Source organism: Antennarius striatus, chromosome 18, assembly GCF_040054535.1.
Source record: "Antennarius striatus isolate MH-2024 chromosome 18, ASM4005453v1, whole genome shotgun sequence".
Classification (NCBI taxonomy): Eukaryota; Metazoa; Chordata; class Actinopteri; order Lophiiformes; family Antennariidae; genus Antennarius; species Antennarius striatus.
Window position 1 is genome coordinate 20,083,034 of NC_090793.1, and position 12,865 is coordinate 20,095,898.

General features: G+C 45.7%; 2 protein-coding genes across 3 annotated transcripts; both read right to left on the bottom strand.

Moving 5' to 3' along the window:
- Positions 1-118: 118 nt before the first annotated feature.
- Positions 119-2,151, bottom strand: LOC137611844 (alpha-2-HS-glycoprotein-like). The gene is made up of 7 exons (XM_068339965.1): positions 1,883-2,151; positions 1,594-1,704; positions 1,407-1,488; positions 1,162-1,316; positions 987-1,082; positions 790-861; positions 119-695 (listed from the first exon to the last, which is right to left on the bottom strand). The coding sequence occupies exons 1-7, from the start codon at positions 2,081-2,083 to the stop codon at positions 261-263; spliced, it is 1,152 nt and encodes a 383-aa protein (XP_068196066.1). The 5' UTR covers positions 2,084-2,151; the 3' UTR covers positions 119-260.
- A 2,026-nt stretch (positions 2,152-4,177) lies between these two features.
- On the bottom strand, positions 4,178-12,310 carry LOC137611841 (protein crumbs homolog 1-like). Of its 2 annotated transcripts, XR_011038786.1 has the most exons (9): positions 12,170-12,310; positions 10,767-11,705; positions 8,916-9,472; positions 8,670-8,835; positions 6,664-7,585; positions 6,541-6,582; positions 6,222-6,344; positions 5,613-5,941; positions 4,178-4,268 (listed from the first exon to the last, which is right to left on the bottom strand). XR_011038786.1 is itself a non-coding variant. In XM_068339962.1 (8 exons), the coding sequence occupies exons 1-8, from the start codon at positions 12,216-12,218 to the stop codon at positions 5,689-5,691; spliced, it is 3,051 nt and encodes a 1,016-aa protein (XP_068196063.1). In that variant the 5' UTR covers positions 12,219-12,310; the 3' UTR covers positions 5,384-5,688. The 2 variants fall into 2 exon arrangements, 1 of the variants encoding a protein (XP_068196063.1); XM_068339962.1 differs by lacking the exon at positions 4,178-4,268 and having other exon boundaries at positions 5,384-5,941.
- Positions 12,311-12,865: the final 555 nt, after the last annotated feature.

The window sequence follows — 12,865 nt, forward strand, 5'->3', positions numbered from 1 at the left end:
CTTCAGAGGTTCAATATAACAAACCCACTTATCTGATGTTGGTTGACTTCTGACTTGAATGTGCTGAAATTGTTTTTCATTGCATTTTGCATGGACCCAACATATTGGAACACAAAGATTTGTTTTCAAAATTTTATTGAGCATCAAGTGTAAGTCTTGAAAGTCCAGTTTAGCAGTTTTGTAAAGCATGCTGCTCTTTTGTGCTTCAACATCTTCAAACAATGCATTTGTTGTGGAGGAACAGTCTGTTGGAGATGAACTTAGAAAAACCTGACCCGGCCTGGGCAGATGGGAACAAGAGGCATGGCGTTTGGAACATTTGCAAATACTTCTCTCTTGCTCAGCTTGAGAACCTCAGGGCTTGCTGAGCTGACTCCACCCATCACGGCATCGCCTGTGGGAGCGTTTGGATCGGCTGTGGGTGCGTTGGGATCGGCTACGGGAGCGTTGGGATCGGCTGCGGGTGCGTTGGGATCGGCTACGGGAGCGTTGGGATCGGCTGCAGGAACAACAGGAACAACTTCTGCAGACTCCACTGACTCTGCAGACAGGAACCCACTTTGCTCTGGGTTATGCATCGCCGTCAGCTTGTGGTGCCCCAGACCGAGGTTGGGTAATGCGCCGGCTGTTCGTGCTTGCACAACTGGTGACGATGGAGCTACACTGCCTGTGCCGTTGACAGGTGCTTCATGCACCTGAAAAGACGCATGCATCACATAATTAGCAAAACGAAGCATGTGACTTATTTTTGGTCATAATTTTTGGAGATATGAAAACGTAGTGCTTTACCTGAGGGTTATACATATGGCAATCAACTTGGTGAACCGCAGGCGAGCCTCTGGCAGAGCAGAAACCGTACGACTGGTGGAGGAAAGTGTTTTCTTCAGTTTTATTTTCACAATGTTTTAAATGCATAATTCCAACAATATAGTGACTACTGCATGTAAACATCCTGTGGATGCTAAATGTATTCTTTGCGTACTTACCCTCATGCCTTCAGGCAGATCCACGCAGACATCAGCTGTGCAATTACTCTCACCTATAACGTATTCGGCAACATAGGTGGGCCCACCAGACACCACCTGAAAGGAGGTATTGATGAGCATCGCACTGACATAGAAATAAAACATGCAGGTGAATAAAGTCCGAGAGGGGCCCCACCTGTGATGTCATCCGTCCCACTTCCACGACGGTGAACGTCAGGTTCTCATTCCTCAGGTTGAAGGTTGCCAGAGAGGCTTGGACCAATTCCAGAGCATTGGTGTGGTTGAGGGGAAGAAGCATGGGACATCCGAGGCATAAATCCTCTCTCGATTCTGTGACGAGAGAAACAGACATGCTGACGATGAACCTGTCTGTCTGCGGTTGTCTGTCGGTTACCTCAGAGAGTGATCAGAAAGCTTTACCCTCTGTTTTACACTTGAACGCTGTGACACTCAGAGCTCCGCCGGCCTTCTTCACCACCACATCACAGTCTCCCTCCACCGCCTGGTGGGAACAGAATCAGTATCATCTCTATCAACGTTATGTACATCATGAAAGAGTTTAACATTTGCTTTAATCCTCATGGCTGGATTATTTAGTCGGCCTCACCGTCAGCATTTTGGGTCTGACTGTACAGTTGACGAGGGGCGTGGGGTCCATCACGGGGCAGCCGGTCTCCAGCAGGTCGAGCTCCATGACGTATGTTTGGTCTCCATTCGGCTACGATGGGATACAATCAACCAATCAAAGTTACTGTCATACAAAGACCCCAAATATTTCCCTTTTCCTTTCATACATGATGCATTTTTGTGGTACTGCTCATATTTCGCAGTTGAAAATGCTGCAATTTCATCGTTCAGTTCCACGAACCCAACTAACCCAACACCTGCCGGCTTACCTGAGAGACGACCTTGATGTGCTCGATCCTGTTCAGTGCATACTTGTAGAAGTGACTGTGTTGGTGATTGAGGTAATCCAGAGCCACCTGGGCCACCTCTTCTGCTTCAAGCGAGTCACATGGAGGAATCCTCAGGTTTAGCTGAGCCCGGGCCCCCAGCAGCGACACCAGAACCACAACGACACAGCTCAGGAGGTTCATTCTGGAGCAGACGAGTCCCTGTCAGGTACCAGAGGAGTAGAGGGTTGAATGGAACGGATGAGAGGCTGAGCAGCAGAAGTGTGGAGTTAATATATCCCTCTCTTCAAACAGGGGAACGGCCAAGTCAAACACTGTGTTCATCCTGTGTTGCGTGAGGGTCGTTCTCCGGTTCAGGATCACTGCCAAAACAAATTCTGGCACTGGATGACTGTTCTCAGATTGTAATCAGTGGTCTGGAAGCGTCTCAGTGACTTCAGATCACATGTGTCAAACTCAAGGGCCGGGGGCCAAATGTGGCCCTCCACATCATGTTATGTGGCCCGCGAGAGCTCAAAACTTTTTTTTAAATTTTATATACTGATTATAATCCCCTCAGGTAAATTAGTAGCACACTCTAGTTAGTTCAAATCAAATCATGCGTATATATGTGTGTACAGGTCCTGAACACAAACACACACACATGGGGCCTGTATGCATGCAGAGGAGATAGAGTGGCGGGCAGCTCCTCTTTATTGGTGCGCCCCAAATGAGCAACTTGTAAGGGGGACGGCACCTTGCTCAAGGGCGCCTCAGCAGTGCTCCAGAGGTGAGCTGACACCTCCCACTGTCAGCTGACCTCTTTGAAACATTGGACGACCCGCTCTACCACTGAGCCACCGCCGCCCAAAAAAAGGTCAGTGTCTGAAAATAAATAGGTCAAAAGTGTACTACATTTCCCACAATTCAGTAATTCAGTCCATTTTAACACTGACAAAACCAATTTGAGCAAAGTTAATGTCCTAACTTGTGTCTGATGTTATTTTTCTTTATTGATTGATAGTTTGATCCTTGATTGATGGAGTTCTGTGGGTTTAATAACCTGACAAATTAAAAGGATTTATGTTAGAACAGAGAAACACAGTTTTTCTATGTTATTTAACATTAAAGAGTAGTTACATTTATTTTACATTACATTTAGTTACAGTTATTAGTTACATCTGGCCCTTTGAGGGCAACCATGACTCTGATGTGGCCCTCTGTGAAAATGACTTTGGCCCCCCTGCTTTAGATGGACCCAGAACCAGCATCAACATGTGCTTCATTTTAAAGCGGGTGCTCACACCTTTTCAGCTTGCAAGCTACTTAAGTCAAAAAGATCTCCAAACTACAAAAAGACCAGAATGAGGGTCCAGCTGCAGCTGCAGGGGCCCCGTCCTCGTCAGGCCCTCAGGGATTTACTCAATGGGTTCTGAAAAGAAGATATTTGCTAACGGGGGACATAGTCGAGGGACAATCATTGCTGCCTCCCGTGTGTTTGAACTGTATTGATCCATCTGCCCATACACTAATGTCACACCAGGTCAATAGACCCACATGAGGAATTCCAGGCAAGACAGCTCAGCAGAATTAGAGATAACAGCGTCCCACTGTTCCTGTTTATCTGAATGGATTTATAAAATGAATTTCAACAACTTTTAAATAGATGCTTTTATCATGATCAATATTCGACACGGCATTTATGTAATTTGAGCTGACAATTCTCTGAAAGTAAAAATAACCCAGCTGAAAATATCATGACGGTTTAAACTATGAAGTCATTTTACTCTTATCTGAGCAACAGAAATAACTCTAATAACTCTAATATATCCACTATGCATCACAGGAGACATTGATGGTTTTTACCTGAAGGACAGGGGTTACCCATGGCAACCGAGGCTGCTGACCCCTGACTCTGACCCAGACCCCCGTATAGAACTTCAACTGGGTTCACTGTAGGACGAGAGGCTGGGTGGAGATGACCACCGTGGTTTTCAGTTCTTATATATTATAAATATGAATGCATGGGTTTGAATATTCTCCTTGTGAGCTGTTTTTCTAACGATCATGTGCAGATTTACTCTTTTATTTAAATGAAATTGAAAAGTTTAAATAGGTTTCATTATTTAACAGATGTTGATATAGACGAGAGCACATTTATGTGTGTGTAAAGAGCATTATATTGGTGATAAAACAACTGAACAACCATTCATTTTTGTTGTACAATATCATAAAGTCAGCAGTAACCTCATTCGTAGGTCATGTGTGGGACATTGGGGTCAGGGCTTTGCGTTGGCATGTCCGTCTCTGGGTCCATCGATGACCAGTGTGGAGGTGGATATGTTGGTTCTGATTCTGGTTTCTGGATCGTTCCCCTGTTGACTTAAAGCTGGGGTGGACACACAGTTGTGTAATGACGAACACTCACGCAAATCTGACAAAATCTTATATTTCCACTCTTTTCTTGTCTCCATTCTTTGGTCTATTTACTCAACAGTTTGGTCCCTGGTCAGCTCGTGACTGATATAATGAATGTAAGGGATGGACGAATCAGGTGATCGTTAGTGTGTTAGAAAGAAGATCCACCTCACGACTCGCAAGGTAATACGCACCAGAAGGTTGCCAGGGTAACCGCTGCCTTTTGTAAAAAATGTTTTTACATTTTTTATTGTATATTTCATTTGGGCTTCCTAAAGCCTTTGCAGATTCTAAAGCATCCTATTCGTCTGTGCTTCAGAACGTCCTGGAATACCTGACGGGTGAAGTTCTTTCGAAGGCGTTCGGGCCGTGACGTGTGATAACGTAGGCTCTGTTGGTTTTACATGCCGGGAGGATCGAACTACAAACATTACAGAGCAACGGATCTGCAAGAGGCCGAATCAGGACAGGAGGGTCAACGAGGTCGAGCTGCTGGTGTGATTTTGTCGCCCCCTGGTGTTCACAGAGAAATCATCAACAGACCAGAGAGAACCAGTGTGGAGGTAGAAACAATTAAAAAAACAATTAGAAAAAATTGGAGAAAAAAAATTTCTTGTTTTTTTTCAAATTGTTTTAAAAAAGAATTAATTAAGCAATTAATTAACAATTAAACTCATGGAAGGATTTGTTCCTCTTGTGTGCAGAATTAATGGCACTTCTTGAAAAGTTTTAATTAATTGTGCAAAGAAAATATGAAAAATGCAGTAGAAACCCCTTTTCAAAGCTAGAGTTGTTGCAAGCAAAATAAATTTAACCTTTATTAATATATTTATCTATTTATTTATTTAGCTAGTTATTATTATCAATCAATCAATTGATTAATTAATTTCTTCTGACAGGAGGCCGTCGTTCACACAAGTTGTTTTCCTTTGTCCTGACATTTGCTGGTGTCGTAATTTAACCGTTAGCACAAGAGAAGCTATGTTTGTGAAGAAAAAAGGTTTTAATGAAGTGGAATGAGTATTTCTTTGCTGAATTAAAGTTTGAAATAAAAGCAGACCGCTTTCATCACTTTTTGCACCGCTTTTATTTTGTTTCCACTCTACAGATCCAGTTACATAAGACGCATGTTGACTCTAATGAACACACAGCTGTAGGAATAGTCCTACCTGTTCAAAGCAGTGCTGCAGATTAAAGGGAACTTTAAGGCACGTGACGGCTTTTATTATGAGAACCAGCTCAAGAGTATGGATCAATATTAATCACTAGTTCACTAAAGATAAAACCAGTTCTGTGTTTAAATATCCAGACTCACTGTTGTGAAGCCTCACAGACCGGCTGATGAAGCTCCTCCCGAGCGCTGAAATCCATACATTTGATCCATCGGACCCCTAATCGTTGACATAGAACCCCCATTCGATCTCAGGCTCGTCGTCCAGGCGCATCACCAGGTAGGACACCAGCTGGAAGAGGTTCTGCCACAGCCCCAGGAAGACGTACAGGTAGAAGTCGCTGACGTCCATCTGGCAGTGGACCCCCGAGTAGTTCATGTCGCACACACACTCGAAGCCGTTCACGTAGTTGACGCAGAAGCCCCCGTTCAGACACGGGTCCGAGGCACACTCGTCCACGTCCTTCTCACACCTGGAGAGAGGAATTTCATCATTTGCTTCAGAAAGTGTTATAGTCAGCTTTCACCAGCAGGTGGCGCATGTCTGCACACAGGTTCTGGTCCAGGCAGAGTTGATCTAATTCAGGGGGGGTCAAATGTAGTACACTGTAGTACACTTTTGACCTATTTATTTTTAGACACTCTGACCTTTTATGCTACAGGGGGCCACATAAAATGAAGTGGAGGGCCACATTTGGCCCCCGGGCCATGAGTTTGCACACATGATCTAATGGGTGGTGATTTAACTCGTACCAGACTCCAGTGAATCCGGGCAGGCAGGAACACCTGTCGTCCCCCCCAGAGCAGTTCCCCCCATTGAAGCAGCTGTAGTTCAGTTTAGTTCCCACGCAGGAAGTAGCAGGCAACTGAGGACGCCTGAACAAAAAGACGCGCCAATCAACAGGAAGGATTTCTTTTTATATGTCTTTAAAATGTTATATACAGTATATCTTTAAAAAAAATGTTTATATCTTTAAAAAAAATAAAAAATGTTTTTTAAATTATTTCTTAATTATTATTATTATTATTAATAATTATTATTTATTTCATTGTATTTGATAAAAATACTCACGGGTTGATCTGGATGTACCAGGGGATTTCAGGAATTTTCTCGCTGTAAGAGATCAGAGCATCAATCAGTTCAGCTCAGGATGTATTTTATCCGTGACCCCCCCCTACATATTAATGGACTCACTCGCAGTATTGTCCGGTCAGGTCTGGGGGGCAGAGGCAGGAGTAACTCCCCAGGCCTTTGAGGCAGGTGGAGCCGTTGTTACACCAGCTGTTTTCACACGCGTCCACCTCCACCTGGCAGCGGTCGCCGCCACGCCCCGCCTCGCATGCGCACCCGAACCCTCCCCCGGGAAGGTCGGTGCAGTTTCCGTGGAGACAGGGGTTGGAGGTGCAGGCGTTAGCCGACGCCTCGCACAGAGGGCCCGTCCAATCGGGGGGGCACGTGCAGCGGTGGAGGTCAAACAGGTCGTCGCACCGGCCTGCGTTCCTGCAGGGGTTGGGTCGACACACGTCGGCCCCCCAGCAGCCGTAACGGGGGGGCGTGCCCCCTGCTACCCTCACAAACTGCTCCTCCTGAGGTCGGGGGAGGTTCAGGTCCGTGTCCTGGAGGAACGGGAGGAGGAGGCCCCCGACTTCCACCGGACCCAAGCATCCAGACAGATCCACGCCAGCGTCCGTGTTCAACCCCCCCAGGAAGATGTCCGCCCCCTCCCGGAGAAAATCCAGACCCCCTGCCGTCGTCTTGGAGGTGCTGAGGCGCTCCTGGCCCCCGTCCACCCCCAGGACCCACCTGGAGCTCTGGAGCGTCTGGTTCTCCAGGTGGAGCTCCAGCGTATGCCACGCCCCGTCGCTGATTGGCTGCTGGCTGCGAATCGTCACCATGGGGGGGTCTTCTGTCGCCCCGGGCCGGAGCTCCACCACCAGACGTGAGTCCACCAGGGAGACGGTGACAGAGCCCGACCTCGTCCGTCCGTGGAGGAGGGTGGCGGCCGGCCGTCGGGTGCGGAAGCTGAGGGAGAGGCTGCTGAGGCGGCGTTTTATCGTCCCGTCACTACGGTAACGCAGAACGCTGCTGTCGGCCCGGAACGTCACATTAGACAAACCTGGAGGAGAGGAAGGAAATGTGGTGATCCCAACGCCGAGGAGTAACCCTGCAAATGTTAAAGGGTCGTTCCGTGGAAAATGTTCGGCCTGATTTTTAGAATTATTTAATTTCATACCAGCAGAACATGTAAAACTTACAAATAAAACACATTTTTCAAGCTCAGGCATCATTTTCTGAAAGTCTTTTAGCAAACTATATCTAGAGATCAGTTTCTTTTTCTTTTCTTTTTCATTTTTTTTCGGGGTGGAAAGTCTAAAGAAATACGCCAGAAAATCTGGATGTGCTAAAAGCTAACACCGCAGTTAGCATGAAACATTAAAAAACATAATTTATACAAATACATTTTGTTTATTCATATAAATTTGTATATTAATTTAAAATTACATTAAAATTAATTTGATTTAAACAATTAATTTAATGTAATTAAAATTAAATTAGATTATTATTTTTTGTATCAAATTAATTGTAATTTAATTTTAAATTATATTAAAATTAATTTGATAAAAAAAATTGTGTGTTTGTGTGACGGGTGGTGATGTTCTGCTCAACGGAGGTTTTGAAAAGAAAATCTACCAAAAATGTTCTAAAAGAAACATCAAAACTCAACATTGTTTGAACTTCTCTTCTTCAAACTCTTGAATGATGTCACTTCCTGCGTCACTTACAGGAAGTGCATTTTGGCGCAAAATTATATTAGTGTTACAGGGTGGAATATGAAACTGATGGACACAGATAAATCATATTTTAACTAAAAAAGGTCATTTTAATATAATTTCCAATTATTTCCAATTTAGAGGAAAGTATTTCTAAGCATAAGAACAATAAATGTGTGAGATCTAATTTATGTTTTTTTAGTTTTACATTACATGAAGGACAAATATACTCAGAGCTGACATGAGGAAATTATTGTATTTAACACAAAAAGTTAAAAATATGCTAATTGTATAATTATTTAATTATATTTAATCATATTTGACCACATTCTAAACAAGTAAATTTGAATCCGTAATGTCAGTAACGTGATGGTGAAAAGGCACGAATTTAATCTGACCCTGAAATGCCCCCCCCTGCTGGACACTCACACTCAAAGCCCTGAGGGCGGGGCTGACATGCGGCGGCGGCGGGACACGGGGACAGCTCGCACCACTTCACTTCCTCGCAGCGCAGGCCCGCGGTGCTGGGGGGGCAGCTGCAGATGAAGTCGTCCCACACGGGGTAACACGCCCCCCCGTTGAGGCAGGGGTTGACCTGATGGAGAAAAGACACGCCCCCCCGTCAGTGACGCGTCACCAGCGATGGTGACAGTGGGGGAGCGGCGCACGACTCACGGCACAGGCGTCGTCGCTGCCGCAGCCTGGCGTGACCCCGACCAGTCGCTGCAGGGGGTGGGACTCCACCGGGGTGGGGGTCGGGTAGAACTGGAGTCGTCTGCTGTTGATCCTCAGGTCCTGGACGCAGCCCTTGAAGTACCCGCCGAAGGACGCGGAGGCCCTGGGGTCCGGTAGCCCCCCCACGAAAACCAGATCCCCATGATGCACCTGGACACGCCGGATGGGGAGGGAACCCTGACGCTGGGTCGACTGGAACAACGTGACCTCCGCCGCTTCCAGCTTCACGGTCACCAGGTGGAAGTGTCCGTCGCTGACCCCCGCGTGACCCACAAGGGTCTCGAAGTTGTTGACCTGAACTTTGACCCTGCCCCCCTCCAGCCACAGGCGGACGAACTGGCTGGTGCTGTTGGTCAGGACGAGCAGCAGGCCGCCGGGCTGCCGCGTGCGGACGAACATGGAGACGGTGAGGGCGTTGCCGTCACCAGGGGCGCCGTCCAATGAGAACACAGCATAGCTCTGCAGTTGCTCTCCCCCAAACCGGGCGGTGATGGACTCTGCAGGGAGGAGAAGACGTGAAAATCAAACTCACCCATGAGAGTAAGGTGTCAAAGGCTGCGTAATGAATACACTACTTTATTTCTAACCTTTGTTTATGGATGTAGTGAAAGCGGACATGAAGGTAGTTGGTGTGAGAGAAGAGGATGAGAAGACAGGGTTAGATGGAGGAAATTGATTCGCTGTGGCGACCCCTGAAGGGAAAAGCCCAGAGGAGAAGAACCCTTATTTTCTAACCCTTATTTCTAACTTTTATTTCTGAGGCCGGCGTGTTCAGGTCCCGTCATTCACGCTGAGCGAGTGAAACACGTTTTTTTAAATCCTCATCCCAGGTAACCGGATGCCTCCTAATTGTCTAACTGTTCTATTTGTACTGGAGCTTAAGCTCCTTTAACGTCTCCATCAGACTTTAGCGCCGCGTTCTCCATCGCAGCTTCTCCACCCTCCACAGACGGAGAACTTTCTTTGCCAAGTGAAAGCAGTTAAAAGTATTTCCAGTGTAATATAAGCTACGATTTACCTCCCCATCAGTGAAATCCCCAATAAATAAATGTTAAATAAATAAATAAATAAATGTAATTAAATAACTATGAATTTATTATTTATTCTAGTTCCAAACATTACAGTTAGACAGAAAAAACATGTTTGTTGTTCTAACATGAATCCTTTTAATTTGTCAGGTTATTAAACCCACAGAACTCCATCAATCAAGGATCAAACTATCAATCAATAAAGAAAAATAACATCAGACACAAGTTAGGACGTTAACTTTGTTCACAACGTTTAGTCAGAGTTAAAATGGGCTGAAATACTGCATTGTGGGAAATGTAATACACGTTTATTTTTAGTGACCTTTTATGCTCTTGCGGGCCACATAAAATGATTTTGGAGGGCCACATTTGGCACCCAGGGCCTTGAGTTTGACACACATGGTTTAGATGCACAACTCACGAGTTATTCTTGATTTCTGCTGCTTTTATAACAACGCAAAGTGATTCATGGAATGTGAGCAAAGGGAAATAAATTCAGTAAAAGAATTCTGCAAATCAAGTTTAGGTTTATTTTTTAGTTCTGCGAAGTGTTTGAGAGCCCATTGGTGGAAATAAGCATAGCTTTGTTAGCATTTTGTAGCTCAAACTGTTGCCACTAGAGGTCACTGTAAGGCATAATAATTCCTTTTTTTTTTTTACAGACTATGAAATAATTCTACTCAGTCCTTATTTCTGGGGTTCCACCTTTAACTCCCAGCTGGTGTGTGTGTGGTAGTGTTGACGGTGTGTGTGGACGCCTTACCCTCTGCACAGCGGCCCCCCTCGTACGGCCGGTGACACTCGCAGGTGTAGCCCCCGCCCCCGTGGCTGATGCATCGTCCGCGGTTCTGACACGGGTTCTCTGCACACCAGTCTGTGTGGCTGCACCCCGCGGTGACGTTCACCTGAGCAGCCGAGCCCCCCGGAGCGGGCAGCACCGGTTTGGAGCCCACAAACACGTCTCTGAAGCAGCCCAGAAACGGAGGGGGGTGGTCCGGTTCATCCGTGGCCCCCCCTCCAGCTCCTATGATGAGGCCTTGACTGACTCCTCCTGGATCAGGGAGGTCAGAGCTCAGCTGGACGTCAGCGCTGGACCCCCCGGTGCAGTTGCCCTCGGTGCAGATGGTCCGGATGAGGCTGACGCCCCCCCCCAGCGTGGCTTCCACCGTGTACCACGTGTGATTGGACCAGGACAGCGGCAGCTCCTGGAGAAGCACGCCGGGGTCGCGACCTCTCCTGCTCCAGAGGCTCAGGTGACCCCCCGTCAGCTCGATGCTGAGGAGCAGGTTGCCCACCCGGCGCTGCATCAGGGTTCCCCCTGGCCTGGCTGCCCTGAAGCTGAAGGTCACGTTCAGAGGCGCCCCCAGGTCGAGGAGCGGCGTCTCCACCGACACGAAGCCTCTGGACTCGAAGGAGAAGATGGTGGAGGTCCGGCAGCGGGGGCCAGTGAAGCCGGGGGGGCAGAGGCACGAGGACGTCTGCTCCCCATCGACCAGCAGGGGGGAGCACGTCCCCCCGTTGTCACACGTGTCGCCGTCGCAGCCCGAAAGTGCAGTCGTGCAGGTGGCCCCCCCATACAGGAGGCCGTTTTGGCTTTGTGGGGAGCAAAGGCATCTGAAGCCATCGCCATGGCTCTGGCACACCCCCCCGTTTTGGCACGGGTGGTGTTCACATCCGTTAACGTCCTCGTCAGAGAACGCTCCTGCAAAGAGGATTCAGGGTTAAAGATAATAAAACTATAAAAACCAGCAGCTGCTTGAAATTAAGATGAAGAATCTGTGACAACTTATTTTTTGTGCATTAAACTCATAAACTCAAAACCAAATTACAAGTTAATATAAAACATTTAATTTCATATTAAATTACAATTTAATATAATTTTTTTAACTTCATATTTAATTACAATTTTATATAAAACAAATTACAATTTAATATAAAACATTTAAATTACATTAATTAAATACTATGTTATATTAAAATTTATTATATTATATTATGTTACAATTTAATACAATTTACAAATTAATGTAAAGCATTTCATTTAAATTTAAATTAAAATTTAATATAAAGCAACACATCTGTGTACACACTGGCTTGAAAATGTAATAAAAATGCAAAAATTATTAGTATTTAGTTACAGCATTAATGTTATAATCAAACATTTACCTGCGTAAAGCAACCATAACATCCAGGTGTGTGCACTGAATCTCAACATTGTCTTCACTAAACCTCCCAGGATAAATAATAAAGAAATATCTTCATCTTAGGTCAAAGACAGGCAGGGAAAACATCCTCAACACTTCTTATCACCCATGTGTTTTCTGAAATGCTTGTCACGCTGCAAGCAAGACAGGAGGGATTAAGCTAATGCACTTACAGTGTCTTATACAGTAAACGTGTTGCCAGAGGGAGGGGCTCATCCAGAAGGATCGTTTCTGCACCAGATGAAAACCACAGCGAGTAATCATTCTGGAGCAAACTGTGAACTTTACCTGAGCAGAAGTGCAGATTTCTCTTTCTTACAACTTCTGTAAAGGGAAATATTCCCACAATTTAATACATAAAGACACCTTTGCACATGGATCCACACATGCACTAGAGACTTGAATGCTATTTGGCTGCAGCAGTTGGTTGAACCAAAGCCCAATCTTTGACTGAAGTAATCTATTTCTAATCTGGGGAGTGTTTTTCCCATTAAAGCTTCATTGACGTAATTTTCTCCGAAGAACCCTGAAATACTCTTAAACTAGTGGCTCTTTTGCATTTGCTCTGGATCAGGTAATGACACTCACTTCATGTCATAACCCAAGATGTGGGCCTGAGATTGTATTTATAAAATAAAATAAAGTTTATTGTGATAGA